This window comes from Lichenostomus cassidix, chromosome 5 (genome assembly GCF_008360975.1).
Source record: "Lichenostomus cassidix isolate B80296 chromosome 5, HeHo_3.0, whole genome shotgun sequence".
In the NCBI taxonomy this organism is placed as follows: Eukaryota; Metazoa; Chordata; class Aves; order Passeriformes; family Meliphagidae; genus Lichenostomus; species Lichenostomus cassidix.
In genome coordinates this window covers 25,056,941-25,075,844 of record NC_139486.1, presented here as the reverse complement: position 1 = coordinate 25,075,844, position 18,904 = coordinate 25,056,941, and the positions used below count along the sequence as shown (strand labels likewise).

Sequence of the window (18,904 nt, the reverse complement as noted above, 5' to 3'; positions counted from 1 at the left end):
GCCCGCTGACGGACTGCCGCGGGGGAGCAGTTCTGCCCACCCCGCCACCGGCCCCGCCCGCCGCCGCGCCTCTCGCCCGCCCTTAAGGCGGCGCGGCCCCAGTCCCGTCGGCGCTGCGCCGGGTGCGGGCGGGACGTTTACGTGGAGCGACCTTAACGGCGCCGCGGGCCCGCGCGCCTCCCGGAAACGGAAGCCAGCCGGGGCCTGCGGGGCGACGGCCAGTGCTGACGTTTCCCTGGTCGGCGGCGGCCGCGGCTCCTTGCTCTGCCAGCGGCGTCTCGCTGGGCGGCCTCGCCCCGGCGGGCTGGGCCGGGTTGGGCACGGCTCCGCCCGCGGGCCCCGCACCGCGCTCCCGGTGAGTGCTCTCGGTGAGCTGCCGCTGCAGCTGCTCCGTAAGGGGAACCGTGACCCGCGGCGGTTTCCCCTGGCGCGGAGGGGCCCCCGGCCCAGCCCCGGCGGGGAAGGCTAAGGCACCGGGGGCTGCCGAGCCCGGGGACGGGCGGCGCTCTGTGCTGCGGCGGCCCGGGCCGGGCAAGGCCCTCAGTTCTCCGGAGCAGTCCCGGGCCTCCCGGACCCAGTCCCCGCTGTCCACAGCACCGGGACGGGACTCGTCCAGCCGGTGTCCGGCAGCTGTCCGTGGCCAGCCCCGGGTGACCGGGGGAAAGTCAGCGGCCGGGCACGTATCCCAAGCTCTGCCTTTATCTCTTTCCCCGTGAGAACGAGGGCGTTGGGCCGTAAGCGCGACAGCCGTTCGCTGCTGCTGCCTCGGGGGCGCCTTCTCGTTGTCAGCCGGGTAATTTTAGAAGGTACAGAAACTCGTACGTTGAGGTTGAGCGTAGCTGCAGTAGCTCACGGCATTCCCACCTGTGAAAGCCGCTTCTCTGTCACAGTGTTACACTTGCAGATAATCTTAATCCAAGTATGTGTACATATTGTAGAAGTTATAAGTGTCCCTTTTGTTTATCTCTTAAAACGGCTTTTATCTTTTAAAACAGCTGTTTAAACAGCTGTTACCTGTTAAACCTATAATCGTTTCAAAATCGCCTACATCAGTGTTGCTAGTTTAGCTAGACAGATTTGGTTGGAGGTTTATGCTGGGCGGGTGGGTAGGGATGGGCAGTCTGTCTGTTCAGAATCGCTTCACTGCTGGTTTGCTATGGCATAGTAAAACACCCACTATTTCTGCTGCCCGCTTATTCCTGAAATGCCCGTTTATGGCTGAAGCGCAGAGGTCTTGGGACTGTAGTAGCACGATGACCTGGGAGCTCAGTGTGGAGGTGTCCAGGCTGCTGCTGGTGCAGGGGCGCATCGTAGAGCTTGTGGCTTGGCTCAGCACGAGTCCTGTCGAGGCAGCCTGGCTGTGTCCTGCGGGGCTCTGCTGGGCTTAACCCTGCGCTGTGTGTTTGTGGGGTGCTGCATTCCAGCTAAACTCTCCACAAGTACGGCTGCTCAGCACATACACATTCTGCAGTGCAGTTGCTGCTAATGCCCTTCTGGCTATCTGCCAACCCAAGCTGGCTACCTGCTAAAACATCTTACATGTCTTTTTGTCTGGAGTGTGGCTCGACTTGGATGGACTGTGTGCAAAGTTCTATTAATTTCTATACTCAGCAGCCCTTAGAAATTCTGATGGCTTATGATTTCTTAATGTGCTAGTGAGAGCAGTTTATATGAAAATGCTTTAACTCATCTCCTTAGCAAAGGATTTGAGTTATTCCTATTGTAAGGCTGTCAGAAGAAGCTTTTGGAATTCTGCAGAGGAAACATTCGTTTACTGGGACATAATTTTAACCTTCTGTATTTGGAGATCTGTAGAAATTTGGAAACTAATTTTAACTATTGGGCATTCACATGACTTGTCATCCTATCCAGTTTCTTAGCTGATACACCCAAGTATTACAGTTAAGTTTTATAATTGGTTGCCGTTTTAGCACCTCAAAGCTTACTCAGTTGCAATGCTGTTTTTAAAGGTGAGTTTTGTTTATTGTTTCACATTGTGATTGTCAGAGAAAATGACCTGGAAAACATTTTGAACATCTGTTTTGCTGAGACCCTTTGGTGGAGCCTATTTATGATAAGGTTTTTTCAGAATTATTCTGCAATAATGTGACTCGTATGCCTTGTAAGGAAACCTTGGAGTTTTACCACTTCAGATAACAAAGCAGAAGTCCCCTTTCAGCGATGTAAGAAGATGGACATCCATATCTGTTAGTGTACTGGTCTGCAAATACTCTACAGGCAGAGTTCCTTAGGAAGCACTGACTAATTTTTTAATTAATATTGATGTGGCATGGTAATGGATATCATTGCTTGTACATTCAGTGTACATTAAATCTAAAATGAGTCAATGTATTTACTTGTGTGATTTACATGGGTGCCTTGTTTTAGCTCTTTTGGAATATATCTTTTATTATTTATAAGCACATTTTAAACCTTGCTTTTTGTCATTTGTGCAGCTGGTAAATCTGTGTGTGTGTGTGTACATTGAGCTGCTTTCTTAGCCACGTTGGAGCCCTCTCTCTTAAATAAAATCAGAATGTAGTTAGTGGTGCATCCTTCACTTCAATAAATAGACTGGCCTTTCTTCTTTGTTTTCTTCTCATTTGAGGCAGGGAGGAAGTCTCAAAAATCTTTAAAACTCTCATCTGTTTTGATTACAGAGGCTCCCATTATTGGAACTTGGCTTTCAGTTCTGAAAGGGGGAGCTCAAATGTGAGATTCTGATTTTGGCTATCAGCAAGGGAGTAGTTTCAGTCGAATACAAGAAAGCAACACTCAAAGTGGAAGATAAACAAGAACTATTTGAAGTGCTCCATTTCAGCAGTAGCTGTGGTGTTGCAAATTTTTGCTCTTCAGACAAGTTTTGGTTTGCCCTTATTCAGAATTTTAGATTGCTGATTCTACCATGTGTTCTCCTGAGTATCTTGCCATCTTGTATAGGGGGTGGAGTGGTTTAGCATGTTGACTAGAATGGTACCCTTCAGAAATCAACTTTATATGGTTTTCTAACTGTAAGTTATGATATGCTTTAGGTTTATATATGATATTTGTGTTTCTAGTGAACAAAAACAGTCTGTTTCTCCAATAGTGCCATTACAACTACAATGTGAATTTTGCTTATTAAAGTACAAGTATGTTTGTAGGGTGACTGGAATGGGAAATTCAGTCTGATTTAGAGGAAGCTGGATAAAATGCAACTGATAAATAAGGTTGAATTTTGCTAGCAAAATATTTTGGTTTGGGTCATGCTGTCTTTGCAGGATGCAGAGTTTCTAGACTATTTTGCTTGGTTTTATTCTGTCATGTAGCATGTTGCTGAAAAGAGGATAAAAAGCAGTTAGCATTTTTTCTGGAAGTCTATCTGGACTGGTTTTTTTCATGGTGAATTCAATGCACATTTATTCTACACAGTGAAATCCTTCCTAATTGAAGTGTGGTGTCTATTTTTAAGTAGGCCATCAGGATAGCCTAAAATTAATGTCAGGCCAATATTTCCTAAAAATAACTTTAAGAAGTAAAACTTGTGTACTTTCAGGAATGCAAAGCAGGATTCTTGCCCAGAAGTTACTGGAGTAATTAATTTGCAAAGGCATAGCTTCAACTAGTTTAATATTTGGTTTTTTGATTGTTTTCCAGATCCTTCTGAGTCGTTCTTGAAGCCGCCAAAATGGTTCTGGCAGATCTTGGAAGAAAAATAACTTCAGCATTGCGCTCACTGAGCAATGCTACGATTATCAATGAAGAGGTATGTAGTGTACAAATGTGATGGCACTAACACTTGAAAAGTCCTGGAAAAAAGTTCTCAAAGGCTCAGGAGAAGCTTGAAGTAGGCTGATGTTCTCGCAATATTTTTTTTTTTCCTTCAAGTAAAATTTCTACTAGAGCTTTTAACCCTGAGAGTACTGCCAGAACTTAGAACTAGATTTGTCATGGGTCATTACCTCAGACATAGTGGTCCCATGGTCAAAGGCTCTTTGAGCCTGGCTCTCCTTAAGGGAGACTAGTTCTGTGGAGGTAATGCTGGAGGGAGGCAGTGTGTACCTTAGTTTGGATGGCAAGTAGGTGCCTGCTCTGATTTAGGTGTGTGTGCACAGGCAGACTGGGGAGACGTGTACTAGGCTGAAGAACAAACAGCTTTCAATGTAAGCTTTGCTGTCTGAAATGTGAGGAATTTGTTGCGTTTGCTGCCTTTATATTCAAGCCAGTGTGTGGTTCTGGAAGTTTGGCTTGGTATGGTCTGTATTTTTTCTAATAAAAAATTTGAAATTATAACAAGGTGTGTTCTGTTATAGGTATGCAAAGCAAGATGTAAAACTACTAATGTGATGGTTTAAAAGTGTCTCTGAGTACATAATTTGCTGAAACTTTTCAGGTAGAAGGACAGGTGGCTTAAAGTAACTGAAAAGTAGATTCATTGAGAGCTGTAGGGTTAGAACTTGTGCATGGAGAAAAAGTTTTAATGTATCTTCAGCTGGGAGACAGAAAATCCTTAACTGAACCAAATACAGCCAAATAAATTTTTTTCAGCAATGAGAACTTTTATCTTGCATGACCTCAAGATATGCAAATGACTCCATTTATGCAGGTGTTACTTTCTGAAAAATCTTTCTGTTCAAGACTTTGAAAACTCAGAATAAGCAGGGTTTCTAGTTGAGGCACAGGCTTGCCTAAAAGACATACATCAGAGCAGCAGTCCAGTTTCTGAAAATGCAGATACAGGGTGTCCATCTTGCAGCTAAGGAATATTGGAATTTACAGAAATGATGTTGCGATACAAGATTTTTTTGCAGGAGTACCCATAGGGAAGTTTAGGAAGTCTTGGTGCCATATGAGCTGTTGGCCATAACACAGTAGGAAGTGTTTTGTGTTAGTGTTATATAGTGAGCCATTGTTACAATTGAGAACTCTTCTCTTTCGGTATTACCCTTCCAGATTTAAATTGTATTTATGTAGGAACAAATGCACGGACTTTTTTTTTGTAGCAGCCGATTTAATGATAGGGCTATATGCATTTAATTTGTGAAAGCCATGGTTAAATCATAAATTGACTTTCACGTTCCTATTTTGACCTAATAGTGGCCTAGGTCATCTGTGTCTTGTAAAACAATTTTTCTAATTTTTCTTTTATACTCCAAAGGTTTTAAATGCTATGTTAAAAGAAGTATGTACAGCATTATTGGAAGCTGATGTTAATATCAAACTTGTGAAGCAGCTCAGAGAAAATGTCAAGTAAGTGAAATAATCAAAATGCATTTAACTTTTGACATTTGTAAAAGTTGTAATTTGAGGTTTTAAAAGAATAATTAATTTGTGACTTTATATGATGGTTTGTTTTTTTCTTAGACACACAGTTTACTTTTAACAGGAAAATAACTTTGAACTAAATGTTTAGCCAGTTTCATCAAAAGAACCTTTGGTCAAATTCAGCCATTTATTGCTGCTACAGGCTTGTTTCAAAAATCTGTTGCTGTCATCAGTTGAGTTGTCTGATAAACAAGTTCTTCATTACTTCCTAGACACATCATCTTCACATGTTCTGTGCTGGCTATAAATAGATCTGTGTATGTGACTAGCACTGTTACCTTGCCTATTTTCAGATGTGTCATTCAAGTAAATGCAAGTCTGAAAGATGCATTTTAGAAACCTGGTTTTGTACTCTGCATAAGAATGTCTCCAGTGCATGTCACTTCTTAAGTGCATCCCATCTAAAAACTCAGAACAAATTGGGGTGCTGTAGCCGTTGCAAAAACTTTTATTACTAGATTTAAGTGATGCTTTAAGTTAAGCTAGTGTTTCATGGTTTTCTTAAACTCAGGTCTGCAATTGATCTTGAAGAAATGGCATCTGGCCTTAACAAAAGAAAAATGATCCAGCATGCAGTCTTTAAGGAGCTTGTTAAGGTAGGACTTCAAAATTCTGCATTGCATCACTTTCCTTGTACAGTCTGGGCTTGGAAGTAGTGCAGTAGCAAGCCATGCTTTTAGGTGGTTGTGTGGTACCTGTAGTTACACTTTCTGCTGTGAGGGTTCTTACTATTGCAAACAGGAATATTCTAATTGAAACTACATCCTGGGCACTTCTCAAACTAACTTTGGTTTAAGCTTTAAGTTCAATTGTTCTTGTTCTTCAATTGAAATGTAAAGACAAGTGGTGGATGTCACCTTTCTGTGTTGGTTGTTACCCTTGTGCCATATATACAGGCCCTCCTGACTGTGCTTGGTGTTAAAAAGAAATTAACACTGTTACTGTTACAGAATTGTTATGCAGAACATTATATACTATAGATATCTTGCATGAGCTGTTGCAGTTCACTGCAAATCAGCAAGAATCTAAGCCAAATGAAAATAAGAATGTGCAAAAACTGTTTTGCTCTATTGAATATGAAACCAGGCACCTAGCATGACTGTGACACCAACTGTTCTGTGCTTTTGAAATTTGGTTCTGCTACATAGGTTACTCTGTTCTTTAGCTTGTAGATCCTGGAGTCAAGGCATGGACACCTACCAAAGGAAAACAGAATATTATAATGTTTGTTGGTTTGCAAGGAAGTGGTAAAACAACAACTTGTTCAAAGGTAACATGCAATGAATCTCTGTGTGGTTTTTAGGGTTTTTGTGTTTTTTCTTTTTTTTTTAACTTGGGGAAGCTAGTGGTCCTTGCCCTACTTAGGTAGGATTGGCTTGTGATCTGTGCTGTTGCTGTTAGTAGGAAAGTGCTCACTCACTACAATGTAGAGATACATCTCATCTCAGAAACCCCTCTGCAAAAGTATCTTCAAAGTAATATTCTTTTGGAGTAATTTATGGCTGTAGGACTTCCTTCAGAAATGTTTAACTCTTCATGAAACAATACTATATATGGATAAGAGAGTCTTTCTATTTGTCCTTGTACTTAGTGGAATTAAACCACAGCATTGTAGTTCACTTTCTAGGTGTAAGACTAGTACTAAGAATGGATGCTTGTTCCATTACGTGTTTAGGAAAACCAGTGGAATTTGGCCTTTGTATTAGATTCCTCAGTTAAGTGGGTGATGTGAAACCTCTTCCAGCCTCAGCTTCATTGAGGAAATTTACATTTGCATTTTTTTAAGTCTAAAAAAAGAATGCTCTGAATCAACATATCTTCACATCTCCAGCAAGACCTCCCTGTTTGTTAGTATGAGGTCAAAGAGCACATCATTCCTTGTAGGATCATCTATTACCTGTGAGAGGAAGTTGTCATCTGTGCTCTCTAGCAACCTCCTGGACTGTTGGTGCTTCACTATGTTGCTTTTCCAGCAGTTGTCAGGGTGGTTAAAGTCCCCCAACAGAACCAGGGCCTCTGACTTCAGGGCTGCTTCAGGCTGCCCATAGGAGGCCTCATCCACTTGCTCCTTCTGATCAGGTGGCTTGTAGCAAACACCCACAACATCACTCTCACTAATCCGCCCTTTTATATTAACCCAGAAGCTCTTGACTGGCTCCTCATTCACCCCTAGGAAGAGCTTGATAAGTTGTGAGGAGAAATTATCCTGTGGAAAAAAAGATTCATCTTTGGGATTTTTTGTCATCTGCTTTTGAGATTCATACATAGTGATATTTTCAATGTAGCCTGCTCTGGTTTCTGAAGACTTTCTTAGTGTTTCTGTAGGTGAACTTTATTTTGGAAGTTTGTCTTTGGTCAGTCAAGTGTTTTGTGAATGTACATTGTACTGGTGAAGCTGAGTGTTGTTAGAAAGTTAAGGATTCTGTCCACCGCTTTAAAACATGTCCTTTCAATGGAAATATCTTTGTTCCTCTGGAAGTACAGAAACACAGAGCTGAACAAGCTGTAGCCATTATGGTACTTGATATTGAAGTACTTACTGCTTTGGGTAGTTTCTACATACTAGTCCAATCTGCAGTATTAAAAGTAAGAAGAATTCAGGAATTAGTAAAATGGGAACTTAAATTATTTGTAGTCATTCCTAGCTCAGGAAATTGAAATCAGAAGCAGTCTCAAGCAGGTGTTTTCATCTTGCCATTAATAACTTTATTACATATTTTTCTATATAATGGCCATGCTAACAGTGTACAGTCTTACTCTGTGGCCTCAGTTACAGAAGGGCTTGACTTTGTGTCCTCTGTGTGTGACTTGCAAGCTGTTAGAAGTGTCATGTCAGTGGGACTTTGGTGTAACTATTTGTTTTGGCTTTCATTTCACAGTTAGCATACTTCTATCAGAGGAAGGGCTGGAAGACCTGTTTAATATGTGCAGATACATACAGAGCAGGTAACACAGACTTTAATGATTCTCTATAATACTTGCAGATTTTCTTAAATAGTCCCTTGACTATACCTGTCTTACAGGTGCTTTTGACCAGTTAAAGCAGAATGCCACAAAAGCAAGAATTCCCTTTTATGGGAGGTAAGCATCATTCAGAATCACTTTAGAGAGCAATTCAACTCCAATGATGTATTGTTCCTTATCGAACATTTTGCACTAAGCCCCATCTAGTGTTGACTAATTACTTACATTTCAGTAATATATTCTGAGTAATACTTGCTCTGATCAGATGAAAATTCTGCCCAGTTCAGTATGCTGGCAGGAGTACCATGTAGGACAGTGTAAGAAGAGATCAGATGCCCAGGAATAATTCCCTATAGTGCTTTCTCAGTGTATAGCAGATCATAGACTTTTATCAGACATGGTCAGATTTTCAGGAGATATCTCATAGATCAAAGGATATTATTTTTGCATGCTTAATTTTTATTACCAAAGAGAGGCAGAGGTGAACCTAAAATGGCTTTTATAAAGCAGTAAATAACTTTCCCCTAAGCTTCACTGGAGGTGAATTGTCTAGATGGTCAGATAAATCTTATTTAAGGGAAGGTGTAGCAGAACTTAGTGCAGCCTCCAGCAAGTGAGACAGACTTCAGTCTTTGCTCTTTGGTTCACTGAGCAGTAAGGGTAAATGGCTTAGGAAGGCATATATTTAACCAGTTTTTTCTTGACATAAGAGGAATTGAAATCCTATTGAAATCCAGATAGATTTATAGTTAACAGATTTATAGTCCAGTGATGAAATTCTGAATTAGTTTCTTTGTTTCTCTTTTTCACCAGTTATACAGAAATGGATCCTGTAATTATTGCCTCGGAAGGTGTTGAGAAATTTAAGAATGAAAACTTTGAAATAATCATTGTCGATACAAGTGGACGACACAAACAAGAAGACTCTTTGTTTGAAGAGATGTTACAAGTTGCTAATGCCATAGTGAGTAGTTTTGAGAAGTACAGTAACTTGTCATAGTCATTTGATGACAATTGACTCATCTTTGTCTTGATGTTCTGTGTGCATTTTGCTTTAACTCTTGGATTATATTAGAAATTGCAAACACATACCAATAAGCAAGGGCTGAATGACCAGTGCTTGTTAGTTTTTTATCAGTTTTAATTCTTCTATTCTTCTGTTCCAGTATGCTTGCATATAACTAGACTTCCATTCCTTCTTTAACTTTTCCTTTTCAGGGTCTTTGCATTGAAAAACTAGATAAAACAACCAGTCTGATCTGGTTTCCTGTAACTGTGAATACTAAACTTTCTGTGATTGTCTCAAATAATTGCACTGAAACAGAGAAAATGATTGGATAACTTTTAACAGTTTTGATATGTAAATGAAGCTGGTGTTTCTATGGGTTTAAGAAGTCTGGCTATTTGTTTGATTCTGTGGTCTTGCATGACAATATGACACTTCCCACACAATTCCTGCTAATGGCTAATTATTCCTAGAGAAATGGATGTCTTAAATATCTTAATGTAAAACCAAATGGAAGATGTTAGCTATCAATTGCTTGTAGATACTAATTAGCTTATTGGCTCAAGATACTGTCTAAAATCACTTGAAACCTAACTAATAACCACAAAACTATTAAATTGTAATGTTTCGTGTTGTAGATAAATCATGTAGTAATACAGCATCAGAATTTTTTAAATAGTCCTTAGATAATACTGTTCATAAAACAGTGGTCCTGTTTCAAACTCTTACAATACAGCTCTGATATACTATTATTGCAGTAAGCTCTGCTACAGAAGATAGTGCTTGAACATTGTTTAGGAAAGCAGGAAATGATTATTTTGTGTATCTCATTTCTCCTAGCAACCAGATAACATTGTTTATGTGATGGATGCTTCCATTGGCCAAGCTTGTGAAGCTCAAGCTAAAGCTTTCAAAGATAAAGTAGATGTAGCTTCTGTTATTGTTACTAAGCTTGATGGACATGCAAAAGGAGGTGGAGCTCTTAGTGCGTAAGTACTGTGGTATAATAGTGTCCAACATCTGGCCAGCCATGAAATGTGCTAGTGTCTCACAGAAACCTGTTCTGTGAAAGTGTCACTGTCACACTGCACAGAATCTAAGTCAGTCACGGTCACACTCAGGTTCTTGCCCTTCTTCTGGTGGGTGGGATCACCCGTTGATTATTAAAGTCAGAATCAGACAATATGATGTATTTTCAATGCAGTAGTGTGTATTGTCACAGATCAGACTTCTGTCTTCTGAATCAGCATCATGCAATATTCATTGCATATTGTGTATCAGGCATATTTCCAAAAAGATAAAATTTGGGCTCAATAGATATGACTAGCGTGATGAGTTTTGTATCCCTAGAGTTTTTTCCAAAAGGGGAAAAACTGTACCTGATCATATCTACTGACCTTAAAACTGCATTGCAAATCAGATTTCTGGATTGGCAGTGTCCAGAAACTTTAGGGAAAAGTTGTCTGCAGTCATACTTACTCAAATTCCATTCTTGTTGGACTTCCTATGTGCTGTAGCTTGGCAGAGTATTGACTTGGAAATGTTGCATTTTATCTGCAGCCTTACATGATTGTTCCAGCTGCCTTTCAATGATACAGCTTGTATGGATTTGAGATGATTTGTCAAAACAGTCAAAATTAACTGACACTGACTTACTAAATCATTGCCTGTCTTTGATCTGAAGTTAAAGTTCTTTAGCTGCCATATGTATTTTGCTTTATTTATAGCGTAATGTTGGAAGACTAAAGCTTTTGGTATTTTCATTTTGCACTTGTTCTAGTTGTCATGTGTTTGTAGGCCTCAAGTCTGCTGTGTTTGTACTGTCTGTGGACTGGAAGCTGAGTTTCATCTAAAAGCTAGTACCAATGTGGTGGGAAAGTTCTGAGTATTCTTATGTCTGAGCTTTTTCCTGTGTTGAAAATGAGATTGTCTTTTGTATGAGGTACCTTGAAAAAATTGTAATCAATGCCTGTCATCTGCCAGTATTATCATTAGTATCAGTATATGTATCAGTAATATCCCAGTAGTAGGATAAACTGGAGATTATTTTATTTTTCTTTCCTCTCAAGTTTCTTAAACTCAACAATGAAAATAAGCAACTTCTATTTCTGCTGATGATTTTTTCAAACAGTGTTTGTATTTTATAAAGTACTAACTAGAGAAAAATCTTTTTAACTACTCTCAGCTAAACATCCAAATGCTGGATGTTTTTTCATTAATGGTTTGAGGACTAAGATGCTTTAGAGCGAATGCATAGTATTGATGATACCTAACTGATCATGTTAATAAATGGTACAAAAGACGGATGGTTCTTGAGAGGCCATTTCATAAAATATATTTCATTGCAGAGTTGCTGCCACAAAGAGTCCTATTATTTTTATTGGAACTGGCGAGCACATAGATGACTTTGAACCCTTTAAAACACAGCCTTTCATCAGCAAGCTGCTTGGTATGTGCTATATACAACTGTATTTAAAAGACGCTTTGAATTGGATAATGGAAAGTCAAAGTGTAATCTTTTTAATGCTAATTTCAGAGCTGTTTTCTTTTTTCCAGGTATGGGTGATATTGAAGGATTGATAGATAAAGTAAATGAGTTAAAGCTGGATGATAATGAAGCCCTCATAGAAAAGCTAAAACATGGTAAGTTAATCCCAAGGCCTGAATAGCAGCTGCATTACTGTGACCTGATCATGGCAGGTTCTCTGTGACAGAGACCACTGCGTTAATTTGCGTTGTGTGTAGACACAAACAACTTGTTCATGTGCACATGTAATAGTAAATGTAATAGTAAATGTAGCAGCCAAGTAAATTGAGTTCTGTTTTTCAAGTGGTAAGTCTGTCAGACTATAACTGCAGAATAACTAGCTTAATGCTTCAGCATGTGCCATCTGAAACTGCTTAGCCATACTAGTAGTGAAGAGGTTTATTTATCCACTTACCTATGCAGTATAGTATTTACCTTATAAATATGAAGAATAATGGAAAAAGGAGAGTAATACCAAAATGCTAGTGTGACTTCTGCTAACTTTTCTTTCGTTGTTGTGTTTCAGGTCAATTTACATTAAGAGATATGTATGAACAATTCCAAAACATCATGAAAATGGGACCATTCAGTCAGATCTTGGTTAGTTATCCCCAAAACAATTTTATCAGTTTTCCATTGACATGTGACAAACTTCTGTAAACTTAAAACTCTTCATTGAAATTTGTGTTATAATCTGTGCTACATGTTTTTCAAAAAGGTGAAATTATTTGCCTACTGCAGTATGTAACTACAGAACTAATAGTTGGTGTCTAAATTTCTGACTGTTTGATAAAAGTTGGCTTTGCCTATTCTGACATAGTGTTTGTTTTCCATTCTTAAAACAAGGGCATGATTCCTGGTTTTGGAACTGACTTCATGAGTAAAGGCAATGAACAGGAATCAATGGCAAGGCTAAAGAAACTGATGACAATAATGGACAGTATGAATGATCAAGGTAAAACAAATTTCCCCTACTATTTTTTTCTTCGTTGTTGAACAAGCTTATTTAGAGAGATCTTTCTGGAAACAAAGACATACTGCAGCGTATACAATGACAGAAAATGACAGGAAGTATTTAACATTCTTGGAAGTGGTGAGGAGTACATGTGTCTCCAAATGTCTTAATAAATCTAAGTATTTAGAGATACTTTGCCTGTTGCTGCTCTGTCTTGTGTAGAGTAGGTAGGACTTTGAAGCATTCTATTAGAAATTCGTGTATTTTTATTTTTCATACTGTAAGTATTCATAAATTACTATTGCCATATTTGCAAATTAAAAAGCTATGTTAATCTTTATTCTGGCATTGCTGTCTTTTTTCCTACCCACCCTCAAATTTACTTGGTGATACAGCTTGTCTCTGGAATTCCAAGTATTGTTTCTAATCCACCCATAACTCCTGCAGTAGTATGCTCTTACCCTTGTGCCAAACCCATTGACATGGCTTAAAACCAAGTATGCTGAGAGTATAATTTATTCACACAGGTTTTTTTTTTTTCTGTCATGGTGATTAACATATGAAGATAACAGCTTTTTAGTATTACTTTCTACAGTATTATGTTTCAATTATTTATATAAAATTTTGCATTGTTACTTCTAAAACTAGGTTTTTGTTCTGTAGCTCAAAACTAAATTCTCAGCAATGAGAACAGGTTTGCTATCAATTGTAACAGTTTTTAATGTCATTAACTCAATGGGTTTTTCTTTTCGATACTCTAATTGCAGAACTTGACAGTACAGATGGTGCCAAAGTTTTCAGTAAGCAGCCAGGAAGAATCCAAAGAGTAGCAAGAGGCTCAGGTGTTTCTACCAGAGATGTTCAGGAGCTTTTGACCCAATACACTAAGTTTGCACAGATGGTGAAAAAGATGGGAGGCATCAAAGGGCTTTTCAAAGGTAAAGAAAACCCAAACCAACACCAAAAACCCACTCTAAAATTTATTAACTCAGAGGTCACTTGGTGTGTGAACACAGAGAAGTGTGAAAACATTGATTAGGGAGAGGAGAAAGTGAGTTGTGGCTCACTCATTTTCGTGATGTTTGAAAGTTCTTTGTGTAACTGGCAAGAGCTGCACTGTGCTTCATGACACTGATGTGTAACTTATCAAGGAAAGCTACTGTATTTCTGTCAATGTAGACTTGGTTACTACTACAATAGTAACACCTCAGTCCGTTATGTGGAATGCAGGATTTTGTTGATCATAAAAGGACTTTTAAAGTGGCTGATGTCGTAATTTCAGATAATGGACTCATAGATTTGAATCTAGAATTAGGAGGTAAAATTTGGGTTTATTTTATTTCTAGCCTGATTTGTTAATCCACTTTCTTATGATTGCTCTTTTCATTGAGGTGGTGATATGTCCAAGAATGTAAACCCATCTCAGTTGGCCAAACTGAACCAGCAGATGGCAAAGATGATGGATCCAAGAGTTCTTCATCATATGGGTATGTGCTGACTTTTTATAGCTTCAAGAGAGGACTGCCAGTTATGGTGGAGCATTTGAAATATAGAATTGAGGAAGGGGGTGTGAAACTATCTACATTATATATGAGTATTAAATATTTCTAGGATTTTCTAACAAGAATCAAAAAGTTTAGTCCAAATGCTTTGCACTTAGTGCTTAATCTAGTATTTTCATTTGGATTCAGCTCTCAAAATGAGCAGTTGGAATGGTGTCTGGGAATAATGATGATTTGAAGGATGTCTGCACTAAAACAAATCTTCCTAGACTTCTAGGATTTGCCTCAAGTAATTAAATTGGACAAGAGCAGGTTTAAATAAGGATTCCCATACCTTAGCCTTACTAATTGATAATAGTCATTCCATCAAGGTTTTTTCTTTTGTTTAGTTCTTAATGCACAAGTAATCTTAAAACCTACTTTAAAGCCTGGTGTTTTGCAGACCTTTCTTTAATTACTACGTTCTTTATCTTCAATAGCTGTTTAAACTTAGTTTAACAGTCTCGGGCTTCTGCATTTGTATATTACTGGAATAGTGTGTGTATAGTAATGATGCCTCAAGCAAGAGGGCTGTGCTTCAGAGTTAATTAATACATTCATGTTCTCTCCTATTTTCTGCAGGTGGCATGGCAGGTTTGCAGTCAATGATGAGACAATTTCAACAAGGTGCTGCTGGGAATATGAAAGGCATGATGGGATTCAATAATATGTAAAGAAGCCTTAATATAAATGGACTTGGTTGACTCTTTGTTGCAACTTCAGTGAATGAATTTGCTTTCTTCCTTTTTACAGTGATGAGAGGGTGGTCTTTTGAAATCTTATCCAGGCTTCTCAGTTTCTACATCTAATTTCTGAAAACTATTTTTGCTTAAATTAGTTCCTCTCCACTAATAACTGATGGCACAAAAAGTAATTCAATTTAATAAAACAAAATCATGATGTAAAATTTTAATATTTAGAGACACTTTTTAATCGTTTACATCAAATGGCAGCCATTATATTTGTAAACAAACCTGATCTTTGGTTATAGTAACATAAAATCTCACAAATATACTGTAAAATAAAATTTAAGTGGTTATAAACAAGGGAATGGCCTGTTTTTCTTCAGTTCCTTTTAACTGTCCTTTATCAGTATGTAATGAGATTATTTCCTTAGTTAGATTTGTTTCTAAAGACTGTTGTAACTCATGTTGGCAGAGATGCTATAAGAATAGTTCAGTACCTGAACTCTACTTATAAAGGACAACTAAGGTACAACAGGGGAAAGAAGATAACAACAAAACGAAACAAAATTCAGGCAATCACAACAGAAATTAATTGAAAACTAACTAGGTATGTTTGTGTGTGTAAAGGCAGTGTAGACAAGGATGAAAAGGAATGTGGCCTAAAGCTTCACACTTAAACTTAACAATACTTTAACTTAACTAATACCTTAATTTATAGCTTAACCTTAACAATTAACAGAGAAATAACAACGGCATTAGCCTAAATTGTAGGTATAACTTCTAGATTTGCTATAGCATATGTGCAAGGGCTATGCACAATGACAAATAGTCAGTACAAGATAAGGTATCTGTGGAAAAAAATCTCCCTCAGAGGTCAGTGAAAATACTCACTTTGTATGCTTTTGTATCTCCTGCCAGGAGAAGGATTGGGTGTGGAGGAGTGAGGGTATCCCTCCACATATAGCAAACCTGAGGGTTTGCTGGCTTGGACAAGTGTCCCACTTTGAGGGAAATTTCTAATTGCAGGCCTGCTGTGGTCCAGGAGAGCTCAGAGGACCCCATTTTGGACTGCTGTTTATAGGGTTGCAAGACAGTGGGCTTTAGTCATAACAATGTTTCATCCTGGCCACAGTTTGTGCCAACACTTTCGTTGAAAGTGTAAGAACAAGAATGTTATGCCATTCAGGCCAGAAAAATATTTTCCAGGGCTGATCCTGAGAAAAACAGAAGCTTGTTAGTAGTTCCTGGGAGCAGAGTGCCTTTGATAAGCTCAGAAAGAACTGAGCCCAGGTGCTGTTTTCAAGGACAAGGCCTAACAAGTATTTCTTGGATCACAGTGCAGCCTGGAAAGGAGGCGGGGGTGCGGTGCACCACCACAGAGGCTGTATCATATGAGTTTTTATATGCAGAGTGCTTGATTTGTAAATGGACACCTATTGCTGGTGTCCAGATAAAAGTTAAATGCAGTAATTAAAACAAGGAGGTCTCTCTGTCAGCCAGTTCTCTGAGACAGTGGCAGCTAACAGGGAATATCATATATTGGAGATTATATTCTTGCACTAATAAAATGTAAGGTATGCTGTAATGTAGTTTATAATGTGAAACTATCTGCTACTTGGTCAGTGATATGTGTTCAATATATGGAGGATGCTGAAAAATCTTCAAGTATGCCATCTACTTAAATGCACTGCATTTTATGCATAGCATTAATCTGTAAAATGATCAGTTAAGTTGAATCTTTGTATTTTAAATATAACAAAAGAACGAGTCCTTGCATATCACCAGCTTGAAGGGGAGCTGTCCTCAGCTACTGAAGTGATGTGCTTACTAAAACCTTTTTTTTTTTTTTTTTAATAGTATTTTCAGTTCCTGGGCAGTATAAACCAATGCAATCTGCAAAACCATGCAGAAAAGAGTATCAAATCTTGGTTTAAAATGCAGTCCATAGGGGAGAGTGGATGGTTAATGCTTTTGATGAAAATCAAACATGAATAGGGATATTGAGGATGAACAGTGAAGCACTGTGCTCCAGGATAGGCTCAGCCAGGGTTACAGTCAAGTACTGTCAGGACCGTCAAGTTACCAACAATTAACTCTATTTTCAGCTCGTGGCCTACATTTAGTTTTAACTTTTACGTTTCCAAAGTACTAAAACTGCAGCCTTTTGCAGGAAGAGGGCTGTCACTAGCTGAGTGTTGGCAGAGGCAAGAGCAAGTTGAGAATCCAGTTCCTTGAGAGTGTATGTCAGTTGTTATTTCTAAGATACATGCTGGAATGAACAAAGTGTATATTGCTCTTACCTTAGCAGCCAAGTAGAAAATACTTTGTAACCTGCTTATAGAAAAATTGCCTGAGGATTTCAAGTCTGGAAAAAAAAATACATTTGTGATGGAAGCACTCAGAACAAGAGTTCAGCTGTACAGGAGCACATGTCTAAGAACTGGTGATTTACACGGCCTCTCATAGCTTGATGCAAATAAAGCACTCCTGGCAATTGTGTCACAACACTCCAGCATAATTTTCTTGCATTAGGGTTTTTGTACCCTACAGGATCTCTAAAAGTCTGGAGCAAAGTTTTCTTTGGCATACAACAACCTTGAAGAGCTGGAGTCAAGCAAAATCTGCTGGAAATAGTTATAAGACTAAGGTGTGTCTTCCTGTGCATATCTTGCTGAAAGCTGTTGCTGCTGTCAGACAGACTTTTGTCTCAGCTGTTTGAGCTCAGTCTGCTGCTGAGCAGCCTAAGGGGAAACTGTTACGATGGTCAATAGACAGCTGTGTGATGGAAGCTGAACCATTAACTATTGGCACACACAAGTAATTCTGGGTTTATCTGTTAACTCTCTTTACCTTTTCATAGGACTTTTAATACTGATTTGCTAAATTTATTAAACTTGTCTAAGTTGTAAATGCCAATTGTTCTGAGAGGTGAAAGATTAAGTGCACTATGACTCTATAGCGGCTATTGTCACAGTAGAGGCAAAGGAAAGCAAGTTGGTTGGTTGATGATTTAATGCTGTTCTTGAGGAGCTGTCACGCTTTTCCAACCAGTCCTTACTAAACAGAATGTATACTCTAGTGGGGATAAGAAATATTTATGTATCCTAACATTATTTTTGTTTATTTGCAACTTTAAGGGATATATGTTTGTTGTAGTACTTTGAGCAGATGTTCAGCCCAGAACTGTCTAAAATAATACTCTAACCGTTCATTCACATGTTTCTGTAATCATACACTGTATGTCAGCCCTTTTCACAAGGGAACATTTTCTGCCTTATGGCAGTATAACTGTAAGTCTGATGCACCTGTACTTTACCGGGGCTTTTGTCATGAGCTGTGGATAATGCTTTGATAGTATGACTACGACAGTGTCTAAAAGCCCTTATGTGCCACAGAGTGTAATTTTTTGGAAACTATTCTTAATGATGCAGGATTGAAAGATGGCTCTTGCTATCATATAAGTGCATGTTACAGCTATTGGTTCCATCAAAAATAACCAAAACCCAAACTACTCCGTCCTCAATACCATAAGAAGAATGTTTCAAGTGGTTCCACCTGCAGCTGTTTTCACTGGTAGTTGGCATTTACCAGTGTACCTTTTGCTGGGGTCAGCCTTGTCCTCTGCTCAGGCTGGGTGATCCCCTGAGCACGGAGGCCTCGCCACTCCCTGGGGGCAGCAGGACTCCCAGCTCTCCCCAGGAGCAGCTGAGCAAACCTCTTAGCTGGCACACACTTCTCCCCCTCCGGGGCATGCATGTCATTTTCTCATCCAGCCGCAGCCGAGGAGCCAGGTCATCCTTGGTGTGCATTTCTTTCTTGCTCGTTCTTCACAAAGGGCTGAGCTGCCTGAACCAACACCCAGTCCTGGAAGGCTGAGCAAGGGGGTCCTGGGCGAGCAAGACCCCTAACTACTGTGGAGGA

General features: G+C 39.2%; 1 protein-coding gene across 1 annotated transcript; it reads left to right on the top strand.

The window, feature by feature from the left end:
- The first annotated feature begins 159 nt into the window (after positions 1 to 159).
- On the top strand, positions 160 to 15,343 carry SRP54 (signal recognition particle 54). The gene is made up of 16 exons (XM_085061886.1): positions 160 to 355; positions 3,637 to 3,745; positions 5,138 to 5,229; positions 5,816 to 5,900; positions 6,470 to 6,574; positions 8,184 to 8,250; positions 8,328 to 8,385; positions 9,082 to 9,232; positions 10,115 to 10,263; positions 11,623 to 11,723; positions 11,831 to 11,917; positions 12,328 to 12,401; positions 12,648 to 12,756; positions 13,524 to 13,694; positions 14,148 to 14,243; positions 14,880 to 15,343. Exons 2-16 carry the CDS (start codon positions 3,668 to 3,670, stop codon positions 14,969 to 14,971), a joined length of 1,515 nt encoding a protein of 504 aa, XP_084918012.1. The 5' UTR covers positions 160 to 355; positions 3,637 to 3,667; the 3' UTR covers positions 14,972 to 15,343.
- The last annotated feature ends 3,561 nt before the right edge of the window (positions 15,344 to 18,904 follow it).

Coding starts and splice junctions, on each gene's coding strand:
- SRP54 (XM_085061886.1), top strand. CDS start 3,668: ATGGTTCTGGCAGATCTTGGAAGAAAAATAACTTCAGCATTGCGCTCA. Junction 8,251..8,327: donor TGCAGATACATACAGAGCAG/GTAACACAGACT, acceptor CCTGTCTTACAG/GTGCTTTTGACCAGTTAAAG. Junction 9,233..10,114: donor TACAAGTTGCTAATGCCATA/GTGAGTAGTTTT, acceptor CATTTCTCCTAG/CAACCAGATAACATTGTTTA.